This window comes from Pelodiscus sinensis, chromosome 13 (genome assembly GCF_049634645.1).
Source record: "Pelodiscus sinensis isolate JC-2024 chromosome 13, ASM4963464v1, whole genome shotgun sequence".
In the NCBI taxonomy this organism is placed as follows: domain Eukaryota; kingdom Metazoa; phylum Chordata; order Testudines; family Trionychidae; genus Pelodiscus; species Pelodiscus sinensis.
Genome location: NC_134723.1, coordinates 6,725,245 through 6,752,370, shown reverse-complemented (window position 1 = coordinate 6,752,370; position 27,126 = coordinate 6,725,245). Strand labels below are relative to the sequence as shown.

The following is a 27,126-nucleotide window of genomic DNA, read 5'->3' as shown; positions in this document are numbered from 1 at the left end:
ATTAGAGCAGATGCGGTTGTATCGAAGGGCTTGGCTATAGACGATGGATCGTGTGGTGTGTTCTGGATGAGTGCTGGAAGCATGTAGGTAACTGTATGAGTCGGTGGGTTTTCTGTAGAGAGTGGTGTCTAATTTTCCATTGTTGATTTGTACTGTGGTGTCCAGGAAGTGGATCTCTCGTGTAGAATGGTCCAGGCTGAGGTTGTAATCATATTTTAAATTACATTTTTCTTTGTATTCATTGTGTTAGGTAAGAAATCACATAAAAGCAAATGTCTAGTGTAATTCATTGGTTGATTTTTTTAGAAAGGCGTTAAGAAACAGTGTACCACAGCTGAATTTCTTATCAGAAACAATCTGAAATACCTTTAAATGAAGCAGAAAAGAGAGTGCAAAAGACAATCTATTACTTGATTTGGCCTTTTTGAAATTACAGGTAAACACACTACAGATTGAACCTCTCTAGTCTGGCACTGTTGGGATCTGAACGGTTCCGAACCGCAGAATTTTCTGAACCACGGGAGGCAATATTGCCTAGAAGCATTACCAACACTTTGACTGCTTACTGGACTGTTAAAGGATATTTAAGGTAAATTAGAGCTAAATAACAGCACAGAGAGCTAGTACTGGTGGCTTTAATAACATACTTTATAGGACTGCAGGGAAACTTAGCCACACCTATGAAAAGTGGACATCCAGCTAACTAAAATCATTCCGTATGATGGATGTTTCCGAACCAGAGAGTTCTGGACTAGAAAGGGTCAACCTGTAGTTAGCATATTTTTAAGTATTAGGGTGTGTTCTTAAGAGATGCATTTTGTTTCCCAGATATGGATTATATGTTATCACTGTTGAAAAATAATAAGGTGGCTATTATAATACTTTACACTTTATATAATTTACACAAATGCAATGACTGATGCATAATACTGCCAGGAGATGATTGGAAGAAGAAAAGAACATGGTTAAAGAATTGGAGTGCGGTCACTTTTGCCAAAAAGTTGATACAAAAGGATGAGTAATAAATTGTGGTGGGAATCTTAGTTCAGTAGCTGCTATTTTATGGCTTGACTACCGATATGCTTAGGAAAGTTGAGATGAATCAACTGAAGTTGTGAAGTCTGGTCTATGATTAACATTTAGATTGACTTAGCTCTGGGGTATAAAAGCCCACTGTTCTGACACCATAGCTTTGCTCATCTAAGCCCTGTTACAAACACAACTAGTTTACAGAAGAAACAAAAAACAGGACCGTGTAGCACCTTAAAGACTAACAAGATGGTTTAATAGGTGATGAACTTTCGCGGGCCAGATCCACTTCATCAGATCAAATAGTGATCAAATTTGATCTGAAGAAGTGGGTCTGGCCCACGAAAGCTCATCACCTATTAAACCATCTTGTTAGTCTTTAAAGTGCTAAACAGTCCTGTTTTTTGTTTCAGCTGCAGCAGACTAACACGGCTACATTTCTACCACTAGTTTACAGAAGGAACTTGTGTTAAGATAGCTATCATCACTCTGGGATTTGGTGTTCTTAAAATGAAGAAGACCTTCTTCTATGTCTGGAGGCTGGGTCTACACTATGCAGTTATGCCAGCAGAACTACAGCATCGTAGCGAAAATGTGCTTAAGTGCATTAAAACTTTGTATTTGTTTTCATTCAAAAATAAATTGACCTTAGTTGAGCTGAGCTTAATCCTCATCCAAGGAGGATGTAATATAAAAATCCTAGGAACTGTTGTAGATCAATTAGGAGTCTAGAGGAGCTCATCTGGAATTTAAAACTTGAATCCATGTCCTAAGTCTGTAAGCTCCAGCCCTGCCATTGGTAATTCTGCTAGAACAAAATACCTTTACATGATTCTCAGGTGGATGAGTTTGTCTAGTTTTACTTAAGGCTTGAAAAGGTCTTTAGTGCAACCATCTGTAATCTTTTTTATGGAGTTACAGAGATATAATGTTTACCACTGACCTTGCATGTGGATATTAGTTATACTCTCATTCAAGTCTGACCTTTTCATGAGTTGAATGAATACATCTTAAAAGTTCCCTATTTTTATAAAATGTACCTTTTCCAAAACCCATGGTGTTTGCCTCAAGGCAGGAAGGAATATGATGTACTAGTGCTGCTGAGGGCACACCTGTGTGTGCTTCAAATTGGCACTGGAATCATATATACAGTAGCCCTGGAATATACAAGAATAATTAGAGGATATGAAATGGAAATATGTTAAATAGCAGCAGTTTTTCAGAATCCAAACTTTAGTAGTGCGGATCAAATTTGCATTCTTACAAACTGAGCTTTTTTTTCCTGAGCTGTTCATCAAGCTCTTTTAAGAAGACTTCTATTTTCACTTGCCCTCAGGCTTAAGAAGTAAATTTATCATTAAAATATGATCAGTACATGGAGTTACAGTCTTAATACCATCCAGACTTAAAACTACGCTAGTTCACTCATATCATATCAACTTGCCTTTACTTACCAAAGCCATCTAAATACTGTCACTAGCTTTCATATTTCAGAATCTTTGCTTTGTAACAACTAATATGACACTCAGACATGGCAAACAGGAGGTCTTAGAAAGCTTTTGAATTTTTATTGTAAAGGAGAAAATGTGTTTAGTTGGAATGTCTCAATTGACATTGTTGTTAGAACAACAAAATCTTGGTCTGATGAGGACACTGTCTCAACGACTTAATTACCTGCATCCTGCTTCAGAAGCCTTTTAAATCTGCACTTGAAAGGGAATCCTCTGAACTGTCATTCATGCTAAAATTTGACACACTACGCTTCGGTCTCAACAAAGACACTAACTATCTTACCCATTACAAAGATAGATTCCCTAATTATCACCTCTGATGCCATTAGCTCACAGACATTTACCTTTTCCCACCTCTAATACCATTAGCTCAAAGACATTTACCTTCCTCCCCTCCTCCCCCCGCAATCCCTTTCTGTTCTGAAATATGATTTGTCCTTTTCATATGTGTTCATTTTTTTAATTGTATCCTTTGGTATATATGGTTGTGACTATTTTCTTCCACTATTTGATCTGAGGAAGTGGGTCTGGCCCACGAAAGCTCATCATCTAATAAACCATCTTGTTAGTCTTTAAAGTGCTACATAGTCCTGTATTTTGTTTGGTCTGATATTGTTTTTCTTAAGACAAAATGTTAGCATGTCCCTAGCTTCAGTGACAAACTGCTAATAATGGGACTGTATTGCAGTGGATATAGTGTGTAAAAGAAAGCAGACACTGTCCCACTCTGGTTGACCCATGACATAAAAACGAAACTGTTTGTAGCATTTATGAAGATTAAGGTAGCCTCCTAAACATTTATTGAATCTTTCCTCACACTTACTTGGTACCCTTTCCTCAGCAAATTATCCTAAGTGGTAAGGATTTATAATTACAAGGGAAAAAACAATATAGATAGAATAGTCAAAAGAGAGGGGGGAAAGGATCGTCTTTCATGTCAAAATAACACCATTTATCATGTTAAATTACTACAGATCTCTATTTGTCATAAATAATAAACAAAATAATCATTTCCTCAGTTACAAATGTAATTACGTATGAGGAACAGAGCTTTGGCTCTTTGAGATGGTCTCTTTAGAAAGGGAATACTAAGGAAAACTATATGCTTATACTGTTACCCACAACTATGGCAAAGCATCCACCACTTCCTCCCTGCCAACATAGAACATAAAAGTTACATGCAGATATTTGCTCTTCTTTAAAATGTTTTAACCTCTGAGAGATTTCAGTTTTGGAACTGAACTTTGTGTCTCTGCCCCATAAATACCATCAGTTGTAGATATGATGGGAAGATTAGATTTGTTTTGATAAATGTCAGTAACCATTGATTTCGCCATACGTTCAGATTACTGGATATATTGTGACATGCAATGTTGACAGGATCATAATTTTGCTCAACTGTAGATGAAAATGGACTTGGATTTTTTTTTGTTTAATCATGTAAGTTAGATATGGAAAACATCATTTACGTGATTTCTGGGATGTTCTATGGTGTGAATATTAGTGATTTTTCCAGTCCACATTTCAATGATTCAAGCAGTAGGACTTCTCTCACCTGTCTGGGGAGAGGGGTCTATTTCATGATTTCACTGTTCAGATTTTTTGTTATTAATCTTATATTGATATGCTTTTTTATTGAATGCTGAGTGTTTTTAAATTTTGTTTTTAAAAATTGAGCACAGTTACCAGCTGTTACTCTAATACTTTATATTGAATGTTTTACTAAGTTTTATAGTTATATGTTTTAATATAGCTAATGCTATTGTTCCAATGTAAAGCTGTATTTATGAAACGCTCAGCCTTTTAAAAATGATCTCATGGGTGAGCTTGAAAACATGAAGAACCAAGTACACCAAAGGCTTAGATACAAGAAAGAATAAAAAGATCTGAAATCTTTGAGATCTCATTTTTAAATCAGTTGTTCTTCTACAGGAGGGAGAGTGCTAATTCATGATGTGTGAATAAAGTAGTAGAGTATATAGTTAAGCTTCTTTTAGCTTAGGGAGTTAGGAAGCATCCTCCAGTCCTGGGCTGGGAATGTCTTGCTCTACGGGTTCTAACCCTTTGCTTCCTGAGGGAAGATGAGGCTTGTGAGTGACTCACTCTACCCCTCAATGAGGCCTTTTTGCTTCGAGTCTCGGCCTATGGGAGACCCTCTGTCCCTCTCTTCAAAAATAGCAGTGTTGTACTACTATGCTCCTGCCAAGGTGTACGAACACCTATTAATACCTAAGCAAGGTCAGTATTTCAGTGGGAAGATTGAAGGAAAAAAAGGAGGGGGGGCAGCAGAAAGTGGTGATGGTCATTCCTGTTGCTGAACTATTCCCTTCTCATTTTTAGGGCCAAATTTCAGCTGAATAATTGTAATTGTAATATTTATACATAAAATCCTCACTGGATTTTATCTGATCAAGTGTTGATCTTCCTGGTTTGAATGGTTTATGATTATTGTTTATTGCTAATCAGCTTCTATGTTCTGCCTCAGAAGTGCCTACTGTACTTTCAACTCACTTCAAACACATCATAGACTGATCACACCTTAGGGCTGAAATAATATTTAAAATTCAGCCAGTCTTTTGACTGATAAATCAGTGACTGATAATCTGGGGGATAAATTGTTTTTTCCACTATCCCTTTTAATTCTTTGTAGGCTATTTTATGCAGCAAGAACACTTATGAATTCTATTAAATTACTTCTCTGGTCAATGAAATTAGGTTTCTGACCTTCCACATATTCCAGGCACTCTCAAGGATAAACTCGCTAAAGCAGTTATGAATTATTTGTGCATCTATGACGTAATGAAGACAAAATTGCCAATAAGTGATGTACTAAAATAATGCATAGGTCTTAGTACTGTTGTTCCCAGGAAATTATTTTTCAGTAAGAAAATATTAATGTCAATATATGACCTTTCCAATGCTTAGCAGTTTATAGCACATTTGTTTCTCCTAGTGTTCGTCATTGCATTTGATTCATCAGTGCAATAGCTGATGGCTGTGGGATCTCTTGGGAAAGAGCCTTTGTTCTGTGATCAGTCTTGAGGAAAATACAGATCATTAAGCAAGTGTTGGTTAGTAATTTGTGTCAAATGTGACTTTATATTTCACATGATCTTTTCACTAAATGGTTGTCATGCTGCTTTGAGACCAAAAGAAAACTGCTGAAAATTCTACTAAAATATGTGAGCGCTCTTGCAGACAATGGGAATTCTGCAGGGGCTTTTCTAGCTTCTTCCTCTGTTATGAACATACCATTTACTATGTTAAATATGTAAACAGTAGAAAAAATGTAACAATTTACACAGTATAAAGCAGCCAAAGAAAAGGAGGAAATGCACAAAATGAACAGATAACATGACAAAATAAAAACAAAAATCAAGAAAACAATTGGAGGCAACAAACAAGACAGAATGAGCAGTAAGAGAATCATGAAGACACAGAACTTCGCCCTCCATGTGTTATAAACAAAAGAGGGTTTATGAGAAGAAATCTTCTACATGTCCAGTTTGAAAATAAAAATATATGTTGAGAATGGCAAGGAGGAGAGAATATCTGTTTCTTCTACCATGTGACTGGCTTCCTTTATGTATAAGAAGGCGAGTGGTGGTTATTTAGAAATTAAAGATGAGGAAACTGTCCTTGGAGCCCACTGAGCTCCTTTGTAGCGTCATACTGTTAATTAAGTTAGGGTGGCTGTTGTCGTCATTTCCTGATAGCAACTCTTCTAGATATGGAGCTGAATTCTTAAAGCTATTGGTTGTCATGCAAGAGATCAGAAGATTCTCGCTGGTGATATTTCATTTAAATTTTCAACAGTGGCAGTTGGAAAGCATTTAGGGCAATCCATATGATTCCTCCTTTCATATTTGTCTTCTGATGCAACTTCATTTTTATTGCTGTTCTTTTCTGTTCACAATACTTTACTATAATTTGCCTCTCCCACTTTGTCTGGAAGCATGTCACACTAAATAGCCCTTCAGCCTGTTACGTACATACATGCATATGATACAGTCTTAGATATAAAATACACTAAAAATTAAAAATCAATCTTTTATGGTGGGGAAGCAACTCAACTCCTTACCTTACTAAAGAGTGTCTGTTTGCCAGCTCAATATCAACTGGCACCAGTCTTCATTCTCTAGCATTATTGTTTCATTGGGGCATGCGCTACATAGGGCACAAGGCAATAAAAATACAAGCTGAAAGAAATGTGCATTATTATGAGTGAGGGAAAGAGAAGCAGATTGCTTGGTTTTTCATTGGTCACAACTTTTTATTTGGCTTCTAAAGGGGAAAGAGAGAAACGGCCTATTCCTCTTCTCTAATAAAAGTAAGATTTTGGTACAACTACGTGGGTTACAGAATAGTTAGTTGGAAAATAAAGCCTTTCACCTCTTGGTTAATCAGTTCTTATGTATTTAAGGTTGATAGCTATGGAAAGCTCTTACCTTTTCTTGGTGGTTTCATGGTTATATTTCGAAAACAAAACCCACCGTAGATCTGAGTTTGATTCCTTGAAGCTAGGTGCCCACTTAACAAAAATCACTTTTACAATTGGCAACATTCTGTGCAGTTTTTCTGTAGAAACCAGCTATTTAAGGAATATTTAGACTGAACATAGAGCCTTGTCATTTATCCCTCAAGAACAGGATTGAGGCACATTATCAGGGCTAAACTTACTTGTCTTACTGTCCATACTGTCTCTGTGGGTAGAGAATACATTAATTTCATATTCATTCATACTGGCATGTGATACATAACCCGAACACTACTAACGCACTGATGTAAGCATGGTAAATAAAGATAAGAGGAGGAAGTAATTGTAAAATGTCTGGAAAAAAATTGCTAAAACCCTGTACTAAAGACCTGTTGTAACAGAATAGAAAGAATTTGATATTCTTCATTTAATTCACCAATGATTAAATCAATAGTCTGAAAAAAAGCCCCACTAATTGAAAAGTAGAGTACATAGAAGATTAGAAAGGACTCAATAAAACTGAAACCAGGGGTCTTGATAGGTAGGAAAATCATAGTTGTTATTGTGCAGGGGATTTTTTTTTAGTAACAAATGGGGAAAAATGTACACTACTTTTGCATTCTTTATTTTCAGAATGAACAATGAATGTGAGATATGCATGTTCCTTGTCAAAGTGCATTTGTAATGCAAAGGAATTCTCCCTGTCCCCATGCCCCAACAAAACACAACTATTATCTAAATATTATTGTTCAAGGCATTATTTCCTCTTCTTTGGGTGTTCCAACAAGTTCCATTAATTCCTTATTCTTCTCCTTTTTTCTCTGTCTCCTGTTCTCAGTTCAGGAAGTCAAGGGTTCAGAAGAAGTTCACTCTGATAACATATTTCTCATTTTTTAAGTGAGTCATTATGAAGAGGTGGTGAATTTCCAATAAGAATAATAAAGACACTTGCTGCTTTTCCCCCCCTAGTATTCAGCCAAGGTCACAAATAATGCAACCGCTTTGGGGAAGGGTGTCCTTGTGCATGTCAATTCTGTGTTCCCATTTGCTCCACTAGCACTTCCCATAACTGAGTAAGTTTTTCTACTTTTCTTGCTGGGTGCGGGTTGTCCTGTGCCTACAGAGAAGGATGTGTTAGTTCTGATGCTCTCTCTTCAATGTTCTGTGTCTTATTGATGCTGTTCCAAAAGAATTTATAAGGCATTCCCAGTATAACCTGCTTTCCTTCTTGTAATCCTGCAGTAATACCCATGCAGCATTTCTGCATACCATATGGGGGTGTTGAAGCAAAAAAAAAAAAATGCTCCTCTCTGTTTAGGCAGCTAACAAACGGCTTTATTAATTAATAAAGCACAGCATGAGCCAAACGTGGTCCCAGCAAAGCCGGGCCCAGTAAAGCTGCTAATACAATCAATCCTAGTATTTTTATACCCTTAGCCAAACAGTCTGACGTCAGGGCATCCAATTACAGAAATCCTCAATTAAATTTGGAAAAACAAAGCCTTATTAACAAGATGGCGGACAGGTACGAGGGAGTACATCTCCTGTCCCAACCAGCCCAATTAACACATACCAATAGCCTATCCTGTAGGCTTCTTCTCACGGGGTGACAGAAAGTTCACTCTGGTCTATGTGCTTGAGAGAAAAGCTGAAATGGTTTCTGTTATACAAGATGGCTTCTAGCTAAATATGAAAATGGTTTCTACAGCTTCTACAGGGATCTCGCTTTGTTACTGGGAAGCTTAGAGACAATGTAATCAAAGCAACATACTGCTTTTTTTCCCCACAGCCTACACAACAACATGCAATATACACTGCTATTTCTGATATCGGTAGGCCCACATAGGGAAGTCAGAGGATACTTTTCCTCTCCTTACTGCCCCATCAGCACTTAGAGCACAAATACTTTTATATTTAAAAGCAGCAAATACACATTTGAAGAGCCTAACCTAAATCAAGGTCTGATGTTTAGTTTTAGCTGTAGAATCCACCCACTTATGCAATACTATTCTGAAGGATGGAAGACCAGTATTTCAGATTTCATTGTTTTCAGTAAGGTTCATGAACCAATATAGAGACCCTTTGAATAAGTGTCAAATAGTTCAGGAAATCAGACTGTTTACTTAAGTTCCTCTGTAGGAATTTATGTGCCTAACTTTAGCTCATCGCTATTTGCAAATATAGGCCAGAAATTGCTTTTAAAAAGATTATCGATGTTACAGTTGCTAAACAAACCATCTAAAATGTGCATTTAAGAAGATAATGGTGCAACTGCTAAAAATCTTTGTGGTTACACATGCTGTTGGGCACTGCAGTATAAAGCTTAGTTTTATACTACAGAGAGTTTTATACTCTCTGGGAGTAGGGCTGGCAAGGTTTGCTGGCCCCATTCCCAGTGAGACTTTGCTGCAGGATTTGCAAGGAACCACAATGTGTATGTAACCTGTGGCAGGGTGCGGATTGGTCCTACCTTGGACAGGGGATGCTTCAGCTCCAGGTGGGTTCCGCATTTCTGTAGTAGATCCCTATCCATGGCAGCCAGGGAGCTGCTCCAGCCCCAACCATTTAACCGCAACCGGTAAGCCTCACCTATTAATTGGTTAACAGTTTACATCCGTAATGTGGACAATCTGAAATGAGTGTTATCTTCCCAAGGCAGGAAACAGAGTAAAAGAATGGGTGCAATTTTGCTATTCGGTATACTGATATAAATCTGGAATAATTTAGATGAATTCTTATAAGTTATTGTAGGTTCTCTGTAATACAAGAGTAGTGTGTGACCTAGTTAGCTTTAAGAGGTGTAACTTGCTTATTTGAACGGGATAATAACTGAGACCTAGTGATAATTTAAATGTCAGGATTCCTCTTTCAGTCATTTCAGCAGAAACCTCAGCAATTGCATCTAAGTTATTCAATGTGGAAGTAGATACTGCCACAAAGGTCAACTGGTTACTGTTAAGTCTCTTTGAAGATCAAATCTAATCCCAAAATCTTTTCTCGTTTCTTCTCTTTCCTCCCCATAATGTAAAAGAAAATGGGACCTTTTCTCTGTCTCAATTCCTAAAGTATCAGTTGGCTTCTAACAGTTAAAAACTGAAGCAGCCCCTCAAGCTTACGTGTTTTAATAAAAGAAAGTGAAGTATGTTTCCATTTTTGGCAATGTCAGTGAACTGTAGCTTGGCGATTTAACCCCTGAGCAAGTAATAATTTAGTAGGAGTGTGACTGAATAGTTTACAGATCAGAAATGCTTTTGTATAGCTGTTCATCTCTAGGTGATACGTTTTAATCGGAATCGGCTTGCTAAAAGGCTTATTACAGTTCTTTATTGATTAGGTGTTAGTCACAAAAAGTCACAACTGATATTGGTACCAATTAGAACCCTTGTTAGCACTCTTGGAAGGGGAATCAGAACTGAATGGGCATTCAATGGAACTACTCTCGCTGACATGGCAACTGGACATTCACAGTCATAGAGGAGGCACGTTAACAACATGGGCCACGTGCATTATTGTTTCCCTGTAAATATTGGATCTCCAGATAGATCAATAACTTTAGTTTCTGATGATGAAAGGGTCCATCTGGTATCTTTCAAGAGTATGTGTCAAACAGTGACTGATTCTTCTTCCCCATTCAGTAATCATATTGGAACAATTAACCTGAAAGTGAGGAGAAACTCACTCACTCCAAAGTCTATTAAGCCAGGGGTTCCCAAACTTTTTGACACGGGGACCAGTAAATCCATTCACGAGCTTTTGGAGGACAGGTAACTTTCATTTGCATATTCAATAAGCAAATGATGAATATTCAAATAAGTCGTTTCTGGGCCTCCAAAAGGCCCCAGTGCCAGCGTTAGCAAAGCTTTTGATACAGTCACCCACAATATTCTTGCCAGCAAATTAAGGGAATATGGATTAGATAAATGGGACTGTAATATGGATAGAAAGCTGGCTAGGGTTTCCCAAACTTTCTCCTTTAGTTGGAACCCATTTGTTTTTCTTTCAGTGCTGTCTTTTCCAGCCCAAAAATATAAACACACATAAAAAAAATGAAAAATAAATAAATTTTCAGTGTTTCACCTGGCTGCATCATCCACCCAGCCTGGGCCAGGGCTTGGGGGACCCAGCGCCATATGAGCACTTCAGGAGGCGGGAGCAGGAGCAGATTGGGGGTATGGTATCTAGCTAAGAGGGAGGGTGCAAGGAAGGGTAGGGTTGCCAGGTGTCCGGCTTTGTACTGGACAGTCCGGTATTTGAAGGTTTTGTCTGGGAAAGAAATTGAGAAATTACCAGACATATAAAATGCCTGGTATTTTCTAATTAGGTATGATTTATTATAATTAGATGTATTAGTCCTTAGCTGCCTGGCTGGTAGATGTGCTCACGCTGTCTGAGTGTGTCTACCTGCCAGGCAGTTCGCAACTACTCCAGGGAGGGTATGTGGTGGGGAAGGTGGCAAAATGGAGTCCCCGGCCAGACTCACTCGTCTGCCAGGGTCTGCAGAGTCTGCATGTGCCCAGGTCAGTCCCGCTCCCCCACCTTCCTCTTCCTGATTTCCCCAGTCCAGCCCGGCTGTCCCCGTCCAGCCCTGCTTCCAGCGGCCGGTTCCCCCTGCCCCCCACCAATCTCTCCCGGTCAGTCCTGCTCCCCCGACAACCCCCCCCCCCCCCACCAGCCCCGCAGCCCCCGTCCAGCCCTGCTTCCGGCAGCTGATTCTCCTGTCCTCTTCCTCCTGATCTCCCCCAGCCTGCTCCCCCTCCCCCCGTGCAGCCCTGGTTCTGCCGCCTGCCCTCTCCGATCTCTGCCGCTGGACAGCCCCGCTACCCCCAACCCTGCTTTTGGTCCCCCCTCTGCCCCTCCTCCATCTCTATGGGACAGCCCCGCTACCCCAAACCGTGCTTCTTGCGTTCGCCCGCCCACATGCCCGGATATCTACGGGACAGCCCTGCTGCCCCCAGCCCTGCTTTCGCTGCCTGCCCGCCTGCCCGGATCTCTGCAGGAGAGCCGCACTGCTCCCAGCCCTCCCTTGGCCGCCTGCCGGCCCACCTGGCCGGATCTCCACTGGGACAGCCCCGCTGCCCCTAGCACTGCTTCCCAGCAGCTGGTTCCTCCCCCCTCCTCCTCCCAGCCTGCCCCGTTCTGCTCCCCTCCCAGCAGCCATGCTAAGGCCCGGTATTTTTTTTCCTGTGGCCTGGTACTGGGCCGTGGCCCATAGGGAAACGCTGCATTAAGCTATCCAGTTCTTCTGTTTTGTGTTTGTGTAAAGACTGTAAAGGAAAAATAAAATCTGAGTTTGGTTAATTTTGTTTGTAAGAAGCTGATGTTTCAATTACATAGCACTTGACTGAGCAAAATGAATATTAGAGCTTACAAACGCACTGTTGAGTAGAGGAAGTAATGCTAGGCTTGTGAAATAAATATTCAGGTGCATGGTATAATTAAGGACCAATCTGAGACTTGTACTGATGCAAAATGGGTAAGTGTTGAGATGTATATAATGTAAATAAGCAGGTATAGAGTATTAATTCAATGATATTTTGCAGCTACATGTAGTACCCCATGTTGCAAAAAGCGTAATCTATCAATCATTTCTTGTAGTACAAAAAAATTTGATGAAAATATATACATTAAACATTACATACAACTTGTGGCTGAAATTATTACTTTGGTGTTCATATGTATATGGCTGAACTTATTATTTTTTAGTGCAAATAAATATGTGGATAATGGAATTAATTTCTCACTGCTGTCAGAATTCACCTAAAGATGCATTTTTCAGTAACGTGAGTCATAGATCCATAGACTTTAAGGTTAGAAGTGACAATTTAGTCTGACCTATGTAACAAAGGCCATAGAACTTCCCCACAATAATTCCTCTCATGCGCTTTAGAATAACATCCAGTCTTGATTTATAAATTGACAGTGATGGAGAATCTACCATGACCCTTGGTAAACTGTTCCAATAGTTAATTGCACTTCCTGATAAAAGTAGAAGCTTTATTTCCCATCTAAATTTCTCTAGCTTCAAGTTTCTGACACAATATTGGGTTATTCCTTTCTCTACTTGCTCTGCCCATTCACAAATGCTCGTTCCCTATTTATAGTCAGTATAATCTCTTTTGGAGCAAAATAGATCAAGGACTTTGACACTGTCACTGCAGGGAAAATTTTCTAATCCTTTACTTGTGGCTCTTCTTTCCCCTTTCACCAGTTTATCAAAATCCTTCATAAATTGTGGTCATGAAACTGGAAACAGCATTTCAGCAGTAGTTGCTCCAGTGCCAAATCCAGAGGTAAATTAACCTCTCTCCTGATTCTTGAAATTCTCATTTTTGTGTGTGTGTGTGTCCAAGAGTTTTAACAACCCTTTTGGCTGCAGGGTCACACTGGGAGCTTATATGATCCCCCAAATATTTTTCAGTGATTCCCATTATAAAGTCATCCATCTTGTTTAACTATGGTCTATGTTTCTTATTCCTAGATTCGTACATTTACATTTAACCATATTAAAACATGATTTTTTTCACTCAGCTTACCAAGAGATCAAGATTACTCTTCCTAATAAACTACCACACATCTGACACAGTGTTTTTTATCCACAAAGTTTATACCCACATAAATCTGTTATCATTAAGGTACCACAGGATTTCTTATTTTTGTAGATGTAGCTACCCCTCTGAGATTTCTCATTTGGGGGAAAAAACCCCAAAACTCTGGTTTGTGAGTCTATTTTCCATAAACCCATAGTGGTTGGCCTTAATTATATTGCCCTTTATATTATTTCCTTTGATACTTTATTAATGAAGTTTCATAACAGCAGCTCCATTGTCTTGCCCAAGATCGGTGGTAGACAGAATACCTTTGACTGCCTAGGTCATCCCATCTGCCTTTTTAAAATATTGATATATCATTAGCGCTCTTCCAGTTTTCTTGGACTTCTCAGGTATCTTGCAGTTTATTGAAAATCAACATTAATGGCCCCGCGTGTTTCTCAATTAGTTATTTTAAACCTTTGGATTCCAAGTATTCAACCTGCTGATTTTAAAATGTCTAACTTTGGTGGCTACAGTTTAACATTTTTCTAAGAGACTGGTGGAATGGGAAGAGTGCTATCGTATTATCATAATTTTCTGTGATTTTCACAAATACAAAACAGAGTTATTTGTTGAACATTTCTCATAGACTCATAGACTTTAAGGTCAGAAGGGACCATTATGATCATCTAGTCTGACCCCCTGCATAGTGCAGGCCACAAAATCTCACCCACCCCTCCTAGAATAATCCTCTCACCTATATCTCAGATATTGAAGCCTTCAAATACAAAGCCTTTCTGCCTTTCTTGCATTATTATTGATAATTCTACCATTTCTATCTAGTAATTGATCAATACCATTTTTGGGGTTCTCTTTTTCTCACTAATATACTTGAAATTTTTCTTTTTATTGTCCTTGACTCTACCAGCCATAGATATTTCCTTGTGTGTCTTTGCTTGCCTTATTAATTTTCTTCAGCTCCTAGGTTCTTACTTGTATTCATTACTATCAACTTCCTGTTTCTTCCATTTGAGATAATCTCTCTGTATATTAAAAAATCCATGACCTGCGTAATATATCATTCTGTGTCCCACAGCCTCTCTCTCCTCCCCCGAGCTCAGGGGCTGAGGGGCAGCATCGGGAACCACACAGTCTCCTGCTGTGCTGTGGGAAGGCCTTAGCCCGGTCCAACCCCCAGCAGCTGTGGCTGGGGGAAGAGAGTTGGGCATGGCCCTCTCCAGTAGCCGGGGGAGAACGGGAGGTGCCTACCCCCCGGGAGAGAGGGGTGTTGGCGAACGTAAGGATTATATGTAAAAATAAAAAATAATGCTTTCATTCGCTTTCTCTGTAAATAGGTTGGGATTGGTTTTTTTAACACAATGCAACCTTCTTCCTTGATTATGGTTGTTGGGCATCTTGTAAAGCGTTCTTAAACAATTCCCACTCATCATTTAAATTTGTTCTCATTTAAATTATTACTCCCAGCTGATTTAGCATAGTTGTTTAAATCAGCTTTGTAATATTGGCCCTTTTAAAGCCTGTTTAAAACTATGTTCCTTGATGATTGGAAATCCAATTTTTTTACATTACATTGGGAATTCCAGTGGCAGGAGGTTAATATATGAGTATGATTGGAAATGGTGCACCGTCTAATGCCAAGCATTGGAACAAATATATAGATATTGTAACAGGATTTTGATGCTATATTTATTAGATGGTCCTTGTTAGTACAGTGGTTGAATCCCCTCTTAAAAAAGCAAATATTTATGGTGAGTTTTCAAATCTCTCACTATAACTTAACTAATACATATATCAAAATACCATTTTGCAAATTTTATTAATGGCATCACCATTTACCCTTGACCATATTAGTCACTAAATTGTTGCTTTTTAAAACTCAGATTTTTATTAGGCAGCAATAATATACTAATGGAAAAAATAAAATCTATTTGTGTGTAGGTACTTTTTTTATTTTGAGAACAGCATTAATTTTTATTTTATAAATGAAATCTCAAAAATTAGAACATAGTCATCTTGACACTTGAAAAGATCTTCTTAATGATTAATACATTGAAAAATGTTATACAATTATGAAACCAAATGCATTTCCCTTTGTGGAACTGAGGTTTCATTCCATATGCAATGTGTATATCAGAGCTTCATGTTTGTGAAAAAAGGAGTATGGTATACACAAAATCTGACTGGTAAACTAAACAAATAACTAACATTTTCTTTTTTACTTTTCAAGTTGCCACTTTGTGAAGAGAGCAGTGACAGAATACTGGTTCAGTCTTGTTCACATATTTATGATAAGCCCCACCTGTTTCGAAAAGTTCCATTTGCTGTATATACATACTATTGTCTTTCTTTATTATTAACAAGCGTTATTGGCCTCAAACCCCTTAATATTGCTAACAAATGTCCATGACCCATCACAAAGCCGATGAAAACGATATTTCATTTGTCATCTTTCATAATAATTAAGTAGTAAATCCTTCTACATGATTTACTGAGACAGGTGGAAACAGGGAAAACATGCATGAATCATTCTATATGTAAATATATATTTTTACGTATATTCATTCAAAATACTTTAAAACCTATTCTACACAGCAAGGGGTGGGTGAGAGCATGCAAATGCAGATGTACACACTCACGTGAGTGAGTTGGTCTCCAACGAGACACTATTCTTTTAGGAAATAACACATTATTAGGGTGCACATTCAACATGTGCACTATTTGTAGTACGGACTATGTCAAACCGATCCTCAGTTTCCCTCCGCACCTTGTCTAACAGTACAGGTGTCAATCTGAAACACAGAAGAACATAAGGACAGATACTTAGATATACAATGTGGTATCTGTGCAAGATTTGACATTCTCACATTCATACATAAAATTCATAATGCTTCAAAGTTGTTATATTTCACTTTGGGCACACTGTACTTCACTTAATAAGGTGGCTGGTGCTATAGAGCAGATGACAGAGTGCGGATGTCTGGTTGGATTGATGGCAGTCTCAGCCTTAACTCTGATTCCATGATCATTCGGCTCTGGCGCTTCGATTTTAATGCAGCCAGCATGGAAAGTACAGTCTCAGAAACATAAGTTGTTAGAAAAGGCATCAGGTATTTTACAGCCTTGTAAGAAAGTTCTGGATACTCAGTAACAACTTTTAGCCAAAAGTCAGTCAGGGCTTTTGTTTGAAACAAACTCCAATGAGCTGTCACATGATAGTTCAGTGAGACTGTCTTGTTCTTGGGGTGTCAAACTTGTGTTTGTTGGTAACAAGGTCCATAATTGAGTTTCTGATTTAGTCGTTGTTGTGTTGGTGAGAGGAAAGTACTCCTGCAGCTGTACTTGGAGGTTTTGCATGTGCTCTCTGATTTCACATTTTACATTATAAGTGGGTTGCATTTCTGAGCTGGCTAAAAAATTGGACATATTTGGGAAAGAATCATTATTGGACTGATCAGGTTGAGATGTCCACAGGCCCAATTGCTTGATCATAGCATCAGTTTTGTCATGGACATGAAGATAGTAACAGCTTTTCCCTGTAGACTTAGATTAAGCCAATTTAGGTAGCTGAAGATGTCGGCCAAGTAAGCCAATTTAGCTAGCCAAGAAAACTCACTCAGAGGTAATCAGAGCTCAAAATGATGGTCCAGCAAAAAAATCCTTACTTAATCACAGAATTCAAACAGGCATTTCTTCTCAAATGCTTTCTTAGCAAACTTCCTTGTGAAGAAGTTGACTATGATCACTGCCAATCTCATTTCACAAAGCAGCCAATAGTCTTAAATTCAATGGATGGGCCTTGATGAAATTGATGATCTTCACCTACTTGTCCAAAACTGTCTTTAGGTCAGAAGGCATTTTTTTTTAGCAGCTAGCAGTTCTCTGTGAATGCTGCAGTAAATGAATGTAGCTAACAGTGCCACTACTTTAACTCCAGTGACTACTCCGGTATACTGGCCAGTCATTGCACGAGCCCCATCGGTACTGATCCCCACACATTTTGAATAGTCAACATCATGCTCCTGCATGAAACCGCTCACCACATCAACAATAACCTTGCCGGTTTGTTAGGTGGACAAAGATTTGCAAAAGAGAAAGTCCTCGTGGACCTCTCTGTTGTATTCATATCTGATGACTGACAGGAGGTTTGAATGGTTTACGATATCCATTGACTCATCAATTTGCAAAGAATAGAAGTGACTTTTCCGTACCCTCTCAGTGAATTGTTCATTAACATTCTGAGCTGTTTTGTCAATTCTGCACCGAAAGGTGATATTTGAGAGAGAAATTAACCCAATCTGATGGTTTGCCAGCCTGGAGACCAAGCTCTGCATTGACCATCTCCTTTTCTGCGGGTTATATCAGTACCAGTGGTGTGGTTTTCCTGTCCTGGCTATGAGTTGAGCCACCTGCTAAGAGGCTTCCATAGCCTTAGCATTGTCACTGCCTGTGACAAACCTATTCTTTGAGTTTATTCTCAATAAATTCATTTGGCTTAGAAACATATTTGCCATGTTTCGTTTCAGTGTGACACCGAAGATAAGCTGGTTTTAAGCTTTCCTTTCACAGCACCTCCTTACTGATTAAACATAATGAACATGGTTCAGATTCATTGCCAGTCCATGTAAAATCTAGGTTGCTATATTTTCGCGTTTTTTGTTTACTTTGTTTTGAAGTGGAACTTGCTGTTCCACAATGGTCTCCCAGATCCTTTCATTTCAGTATCTCTGTCTTGGTACACTGATCCATTTTTGCTAGCCCAACTAAGCCCTTCTGCCACTCTAATAGCTTTTGAACAATTAGAGCAGGTGTCACGTTACTGGATTTGAGGGAAGCAGCCAGATCACTGCTGCACCCATAGGTGGGGCTGTTGGCCCCAAAAATGGTATAAAAGGGGGCCATGTGAGGTGTTGAATAGAAGCTTACTGTCTGCTAATCCTATGTACGCTATTCTTGTGATTGTATAATGTCTGTGTGTGAAGTTATAAGCATGTACTTTGTATGGATACTGAATATTTCTCTGCATGTGGTTGAGCATTGGGCAGAGCCTGGCTTATGGACATGCTAATTAGCGAGGTTATGTGGGACAATAGGACTCAATGGGCCAAGGACCCACCTCAAGAATGAGGCCTGACACCTAAGGGCTACCAGCAGGGAACACAGGGATAGGCCGCTGGCCAGGTGACCTGCTGCAGCCAAGAAGAGACCAGGAAGGACGTATAAAGATGCCATGTGGCTGACTCCATCTTGGTACTCAGCTCAGCACTTCATTCCAGAGGCAGCAGAGTAGGGATCGATGAGCCGGAAAGAACTGTGGACCCATCCTGACCTAGGATGTGCAACAAGGATCTTTAAGCCAGCAGTTATAACATCTTTGCTGCAAGCCTGCATCGAAAACTGGGAGATTCGATGCATGTAATGTATGATAATTTAGCAATCTCACTCTCATGCTTTTCTTTCTTATAGTAATAAACCTTTAGATTATTCTTAGATTCTAAAGGATTGGCTCAGAGTGATTTGTGGGAAAGATCCAGAGTGTAAATTGACCAGGGATCTGTGGCTGGTTTCTTGGCACCAGACGGAACTTGTTCGGGGAACGTGAGATTGGGTTCTAGACCGCTCACCTGTGTATTTCTCTGCATGTGGCCCAGGGTCATCTGGGACACAGATATTGCTGGGGTGTCGGAGGGGTTTTGCTTGTGAGGCTTCAGGCAGGCAGCTGAAGCACTCTGTGGGACTGGTTTGTGGCCTGTTTGGGAAGGTCTCCAGTCTGGGGCTGTAAGGAGCCCCGAATTTGAGCAATTCGCCCTGAGCGGACGCCCTCAGCTGTACCCAAACCCGGCTCGGTCCATCACAGTAGGGTAACAGGGTAGATCATGTAACATGATCAACTAACTAAATATTTAATATTTATTTATAATTACACAATATACAAATATTTATTAATTAAAATACATACGTGTTTTTATACACTGTACATTTATGTTAATTTCTATTTTAAACATTCCACGGACCCTCTATAGTACCGTTGTGGACCACCAGGTGTGGTTGGGAACCACTGTCCTACGCTATCCCAAGTTCCATCTGACCTGTACTAATTTCTCCCTTCTACACTGGAAGTCAGCTTCACTGGCTCAGTATTTTAGCTACATATTTACCTCTTCAATTTCTTCTATGTTTCTGCAGCATTTCAACAAAAATGCTTTCCAAGAACATCTCCTCCCATGCTGACAATTGATCAGAACCTGACTTCAGTTAGACCCGTAATTTGAAGCACTGAAGCCCAGATGACATTTTTATGTTTAGTGGACAGGAATGAACATGAGAAGGATGAAGTCAGGCATGTGTGTTGCAGCTCAGGCTATGGTTTGCTAACTGACTGTCTTAATGACCTTCTCATTAAAAGTTCTTTCTGGAAAATACTGTTTTGTTTTTTCATCTTTAGAACTGTGTGAATAAAGAATGAATAAGTCCTCCTGGAATTTATTTACATACATAGAGTACAGTCATCATGTTACTACCCCACTAAGCAGCTCCCTGTTTTGGGGGAAAGAGGGCAAACTTCCTGTGACTGAATTTGTAGAGTTACCTAGTGTCATGCCCCCTATACTTTATGAAATTTGATTTACGAATATATATAACCCGAAGATGCTTTTGGTAAAATGCATCATGTAACACATCATGTTTAAAGTTACGATCCACTGAATGTGTATATTCTGTTTCTGTGCGTGTGTCTCTCCTGTATGTGAAGTTAGAAATATGAAGTGTGGCTCTGTTTATAATTTTAAGTGTACTAATATGGGCCAGTGCTGATACTCCGGAAATATAATGACGTGGTATTCAATGTAATGATCTGTAAATATTTGAGATTTTGTTTGTTCTTTAAGCCCAAACTGTGGTTGGTCCTAGAAAGACATGTGACTATGCCACCTGGTACTAGATTCTATCTTGACTCTGGTATTTTTTTCAGAGGGATGGAGAAACTACACAAAGGATTCCCTCCTTTGGGAAAGTGCTTTCCATTTTTTAAATAGAATCAGGCTTTTCTCTTCAGCTGACTTTTGAAATTGGATACACATGAAGAAACCTGAAAGAAAATAACTCTAAAGACCTCTAAAAAGTTGCAAGACCAGGCCAGAGAGAGAGAAACAACTCTGTCTTGAAAGATTTTATTTGAGTCAAGGACATGGTGTGAAGAACATACTTTGAACAGTTTCTCTATTTTAGGCTTAATTGGTGTGTTTTGTTTATTTTGGCTTAGTAACTCACTTTGGTCTGTCTATTTTCACTTGCAGTCACTTAAATCCTACTTAAAAAAAACACTTTTGTTTATTTTCAAGGCCAGTGTAAATAATTGCTACCAGAGAGAGGGGGAGGGCAACCACAGTGCATTTCTCTTGTTTAATGATAAAGAGGGCTAATCTTATAAGCTTTCTTGGGTAAAACTTTTACAAAGGGTAAGATGGCTTTATTTGTGGGTTTTTATTTTTGTTCACTCTTTGGGGCTGTATTTCTGGGTGCTGTCAATGGCTTTTTAGCTGCACCCAAAACTGAGCTGATACAGCATCTGTATTTCTTTGCTGGGGGGGCTGTTACCCCAACTCTAGGCCTTTGCTGAGGGAGACCAAACAAGGTGATGAGTGGTGCCAGAGGGGAGGTAGGCAAGCTCATTGCCATGACCAGCACACCAGATGATTGCCTCAAGAAGATCCCTGTGATCGAACCCTTTACATCTAGTGATTGCACCACCTTAGGCCATGGAATAGCCTGCTAGAAATCCAGTTCAACACTCAAGCTAGTATCGTGCCATTGTGAATACAGTTACAAGGGTCTTCCATTCCTAAGGCTTTGCAGCGGGCATGTCCCACCCATGCTAGCCCAAGCAAACTCCACAAAAATTTGTGGGAGGATCTTCTTGACTACTGATGCTTTCTGAGCTTTCAGAATCACCAGGCAATCAATAAGTGTCTCAAGGTTGCTTTTTCATGAACAAAAAGCAGATGTACTTCCTCACGTAAAAGGAAATGATCTGTCCTTTCTATCTGTTTGTAAAAAAAAAAAAAACCTGAATGACTGTGGTTTGACTAGTTACAAAAATTCGTACAGATTATCTGCAAATTTGTCTTTTATGTACAGGCAGTCCCCGGGTTACATGGATCCGACTTACATCGGATCCCTACTTACAAATGGGGTGAGGCAACCCTGCACTAGCTGCTTCCCCCCAGCAGACCAGGGAGACGCAAAGCTAGAGCCCCCCCCAGCAGACCAGGGAGACGCGGAGCGGCTTTTCTCAGCAGACACCTCAGCTTGAGAATAAAGGACTGAGGGAAGTGAGGTATGGGAGAATAAAACTGAGCTCTGGAGAAATGTTTGGCTAGAGTTTCCCCTACAATATGTACCAGTTCCGACTTACATACAAATTCGACTTAAGAACAAATCTACAGTCCCTATCTTGTACGTAACCCGGGGACTGCCTGTATTAAAAACTAAAGTGCTTCAGTAAATGTAAAGAGGAAGTCTTTGTCATTATAGTTTTATCTTAGTTAAGACATTGAATAATTCAAGTGCTTTTGAATTTTGCTCTTACTGCTGTTCATGAGTTGTGGCTTAAAATGTTATCAATTGAATGAACAAAATTCAATTTGTTAAAAGCTTAGGTACCAAATATAAGGTTGTATCAATAAGACACAGTTTCCATACTTACGTGCTCATAAGACACAAGCCTTCGGCAATGTTTTTCCTGTTTGGCTGTGTTTTAAAAAATATCCACTCATTCAGATGTGACTTTTTCTTTAAATTCTAGCTTCTTGGAAGCTGTGATGGGTTCATGGATTCATTTATATCATTTCCATGCAAATCAGACTGCCTTTGGGATTCTGTGCACATGTTAAATCAAATATGTTGTAATCTAGTTGCACCCATAATTAGCAGTGTCAGTAGTGAAAATTAGACACTAATCAATGGATGAGTACAACTCTTTCCAGCTAGAAATCTTTTTTTACTGATGATCATCATGGCTTCAGGCTTCAATCTGAACTGTTTTCTGAATTTTGTTTTATATGACCACTGAAACCACTTCCTTGTTTTATCTGACTCTCCTAATATTTAGGGTCATTCTGACCCCAATGCACATAAAAATGTAAATAAAAGTTTTCATGCCAAATCTGTACTCCTTGAAGTATTCTTGAAGTAGGATGAGTTTAGTCTTTCCTTGGTAATTTTATCATGCTACCCATTGAAGTGTTTTAAGTAGTTAAAAAAATACATTTAAAAATCACAAGGTAATGGAGTCAGTTAAACTCTTTGTGATAAACTTAAAAAACAACAAATGGTCTGGTAGCACTTTATAGACTAACAAAACATGTAGATGATATCATGAGCTTTCGTGTGCACAGCCCACTTCTTCAGATGACCAGAGTTTTGAGTTTAGGGTGTATAAACCCAAAATAAATAGGAGAGAAGAGAGAGGGGGAAGGGAAAAAAATGGAAGCGGCAGAAAACAAAGTGCAGAAGGTATGAGAATAGCAAAAGGAAAACCAAATAGGCATACTTGTAATCTATAAACACCTAAAGATCGGATAGTTAAAAGAAGCAGATGAGGATCATAGGATAGCAATTAGAGAGGACAGGTACTAACACAAGAATCTGCACAGACAAAGAGCTGGTGGCACCTTCACTGAAAGTTAGGTTGATAATATCCCAGCCATCCCTTATCTCGATTGAGGAGGCCATCAGAGTGAAAACTGAATTTGTGGATTAATTGTAATTCCAACGCCTCTCTGTGTATTTGGTTTGTAGAGTTGATTTGTGACAAGACAGCCACTTGCAGATCTTTTAAAGAGTGATTAGGTAGACTGAAGTGTTCCTCAACAGGTTTCTGTATATTCCCTTTACATATATCTGATTTGTGTCCATTGATTCTTTCCTGTAGGGACTGTCCAGTTTGTCCAATATATATAGCAATGGGGCCATGCCCACAAAAGCTCATGATACCATCTGTATCATGAGTTCCCAAACTGGAGGGCATGCCCCCCTGGGGGGAGCGTAAAGAAATTGCAGGGGGAGCACAAGGTGACCCAGACTCTCCCCCCCCCACGTCAAATTTTGCTGCCCTGTTGAATTCCTTTTTTTTCCCCCTTCAACAAGTTTTGCTGCTATTTGGAAGGGGGGCGTGAGTGTTTTTCAAAAATTAAAAACGGGGGCGTGATGCCAAAAAGTTTGGTAACCACTGTTTTGTTAGTCTATAAAGTGCTACCAGACCATTTGTTGTTTTTTAGGTTTATCCTGTACAGACTAACTTGACTACCCCCAGAAACCATTCAGGGTTAGTCAGCGAAAAAGATGAAAGATTACACTTCTTAGATCTTTGGGGTCTCCTGGACCCAAGCAAGTACAAAACATTAAATAAAGTGTGCTAGACAAACCATTGCCTCTTCTTTCTTTCCTCTTCTGTTATCATTGATTTAGTCTACATACCTGTTGTGGTTTTAGTGTACAGAAGAAAACCACAGTTATTTGGGTCAGACCCCCAGATGCATTATGATAGTATTGTAACATAAGATTGTTTCAGTTTTGAAGCAACCATTGCTATGTGATTATATTAATCTTTCAGTACTGTTTTTGTCTTTGTAGTTTGAATGGTTTTTGTTTTTCAAAAAATATTACACCAAAAGGGAATGGGTGTGTCCTTAAGACCTCGGATAATTGTTTCCTCGTGCATCATCGCTATTATCCAGCAAACTGAGTTTTTTAACAGGTAAAATTCCCAAATAGATTTTCTGACAATTCTATGCATGCTAGCAAGAGCTTTATGCAAGCCATGGCAAGCTGACAGTTCCTGGGGCAAAGACTCACTGTTGGGTAGGAGAGACTGCTGGAAAAAAGATTGACTCCATGTTACATTGCAGATGTACTTGTCTGAATGCACATATTGTTGGAATTTTGCTGATTGCATGTGGGAGATGTTTCTCAGGGTATGTCAACACAGCATTATTTCATAATAAATGAGGTTATTCTGAAATAACACAGTATGTGTCTACACTACATGCCTTTATTTTGAAATAATGTCGATCTGTCGGACTTCTTGGTAACCGTCATTTTGCGAGGAGTAACGGAAGTCCAAGGAAGAGTGTTTTTCCTTCAACTTCCTGCTGTGTGAACAGCGCCAAAAGCCAAATTAACTATTTCTACTTCAGCCATGCTAATTCATAGAATCATAGAATACTAGGACTGGAAGGGACCTCGAGAGGTTGAGTCCAGTCCCCTGCCCTCATGGCAGGACCCAGTATTGTCTTGACCAACCCTGATAGAAATTTATCTAACCTACTCTTAAATATCTCCAGAGATGGAGTTTCCACAAATACTCTAGGCAGTTTATTCCAGTGTTTAACCACCCTGACAGTTAGGAACCTAAACCTTCCTTGCTGCAGTTTAAGCCCGTTGCTTCTTGTTCTATCCTCAGAGGCAGGAAGAACAAGTTTTCTCTCTCCTCCTTGTGACACTCTTTTAGATACCTGAAAACCACTATCATGCCCCCTCTCAATCTTCTCTTTTCCAAACTAAAGAAGCCCAATTCTTTCAGTCTTTCTTCATAGGTCATGTTCTTTAGACCTTTAATCATTCTTGTTGCTTTTCTCTGGACCTTATTCAATTTCTTCACATCTTCCTTGAAATGTGGCGCCCAGAACTGGACACAGTACTCCAACTGAGACCTAATCATTGCAGAGTAGAGCGGAAGAATGACTTCTCATATCTTGCTCAAAACACACCTGTTAATGCATCCTAGAATCATGTTGGCTTTTTTTGCAACAGCGTCACACTGTTGACTCATATTTAGCTTGTGGTCCACTATAATCCCTAGATCCTTTTCTGCCGTACTCCTTCCTAGACAGTCGCATCCCATTCTGCATCTGTGAAACTGATTGTTTCTTCCTAAGTGGAGCACATTGCATTTGTCTTTACTAAACTTCATCCTGTTTACCTCAGCCCATTTCTCCGATTTGTCCAGATCATTTTGAATTATGATCCTATCCTCCAAAGCAGTTGCAACCCCTTAATAAGCATACTCTGTATGCTGATATCTAAATAGTTGATGAAGATATTGAACAGAACTGGTCCCAAAACAGACCCCTGCAGAACCCCACTTGTTAATCCTTTCCAGCAGGCTTGTGAACCATTAATACCTACTCTCTTTATCCAGCCAGTTATGTGCCCACCTTATAGTAGCCCCATCTAAGTTGTATTTGCCTAATTTATTGATAAGAATATCATGCTAGACCATATCAAATGCCTTACTAAAGTCTAGGTATACCACGTCCACCGCTTCTCCCTTATCCACAAGACTCGTTATCCTATCAAAGAAAGCTATCAGATTGGTTTGACATGATTTGCTCTTTATAAATCCATGCTGGCAGATCCCTATCACCTTATTATCTTCCAAGTGTTTGCAGATGATTTCCTTAAATACTTGCTCCATTATCTTTCCTGGCACAGAAGTTAAAGTGACTGGTCTGTAGTTTCCTGGGTTGTTTTTATTTCCCTTTTTATAGATGGGCACTATATTTGCCTTTTTCCAATCTTCTAGAATCTCTCCTGTCTTCCATGATTTTCCAAAGTTGATAGCTAAAGGCTCAGATACCTCTTCTGTCAGCTCCTTAAGTATTCTAGGATGTATTTCATCAGGCCCTTGTGACTTGCCGATATCCAACTTTTCTAAGTGGTTTTTAACTTGTTCCTTTTTTTATTTTATCTTCTAAACCTCCATCCTTCCCACTGTGTCAGGCATTCCTTCATCAGACTTCTCGGTGAAGACCAAAACAAAGAAGTCATTGAGCATCTCTGCCATTTCCAAGTTTCCTGTTACTGTTTCCCCCTCCTCACTGATCAGTGGGCCTACCCTATCCTTGGTCTTCCTCTTTCTTCTAATATATTTATTGTGTAGCTGAAGCTGAGTAGCTTAATTCGACTTTAGCTCTATTGTGTATAAATACCCTCAGGGATTTGGGAATAAAAAGAGTCTTTCTGGGATCCCTTCTTACCCGGAAGGGAAGTCTGTCACCATATCTACTTTCCATCACAGTGCAGGATTGGTAAAAGGCAGTCTGTAATTCCTGGTAATAAGCCTGTCTTGTCACAACAGGGTTTGTTCGTCCTGCCATTCTGTTACTGAAGGGAACCTTCCAGCTTTGTATCAGGCTTTTAGAGAATCTGCTTCTAACAAAAATCAAATGCCTAAATATTGAGGCCATGCTGATAAATGCTCAACCGTGCTGGATTGGAAACATCATTAGGATGCCTGAATATTGACTCCTCAGAAAAATTTTCAATGGAGAATTGTTATATCAGAATCAAGGCCCTAGAAAATACTACAAGGAACAGCATACTTTTTGGTACAATGAATGATCATTACATAGATCAGTGTGGCAGCATACTGCACTGAAAGCCTTAGAAAAGGACAGAAATATAATCGATTTTGTTAGCTGCCAAGGAAAAGTGTCCTACTATTGCTATAGCTACCAAGACTCTCGCCGGTGGGTGGGTTTTTTTTCGTTTTTTTTCCTGT

General features: G+C 39.3%; 1 protein-coding gene across 6 annotated transcripts in view; it reads left to right on the top strand.

The window, feature by feature from the left end:
• DIAPH2 (diaphanous related formin 2) overlaps window positions 1–27,126 on the top strand; it is an 801,414-nt gene that overhangs the window by 473,617 nt on the left and 300,671 nt on the right. The window contains exon 24 of one of the 6 annotated variants that reach the window (XM_075896762.1): window positions 19,752–21,830. The exons of the other annotated variants lie outside the window; for them this stretch is intronic. Coding sequence (XP_075752877.1) covers window positions 19,752–19,837 — 86 coding nt within the window. The 3' untranslated portion in view covers window positions 19,838–21,830. Of the gene's footprint in view, window positions 1–19,751; window positions 21,831–27,126 lie in introns of those variants that run through there. 6 annotated transcript variants of the gene reach the window in all.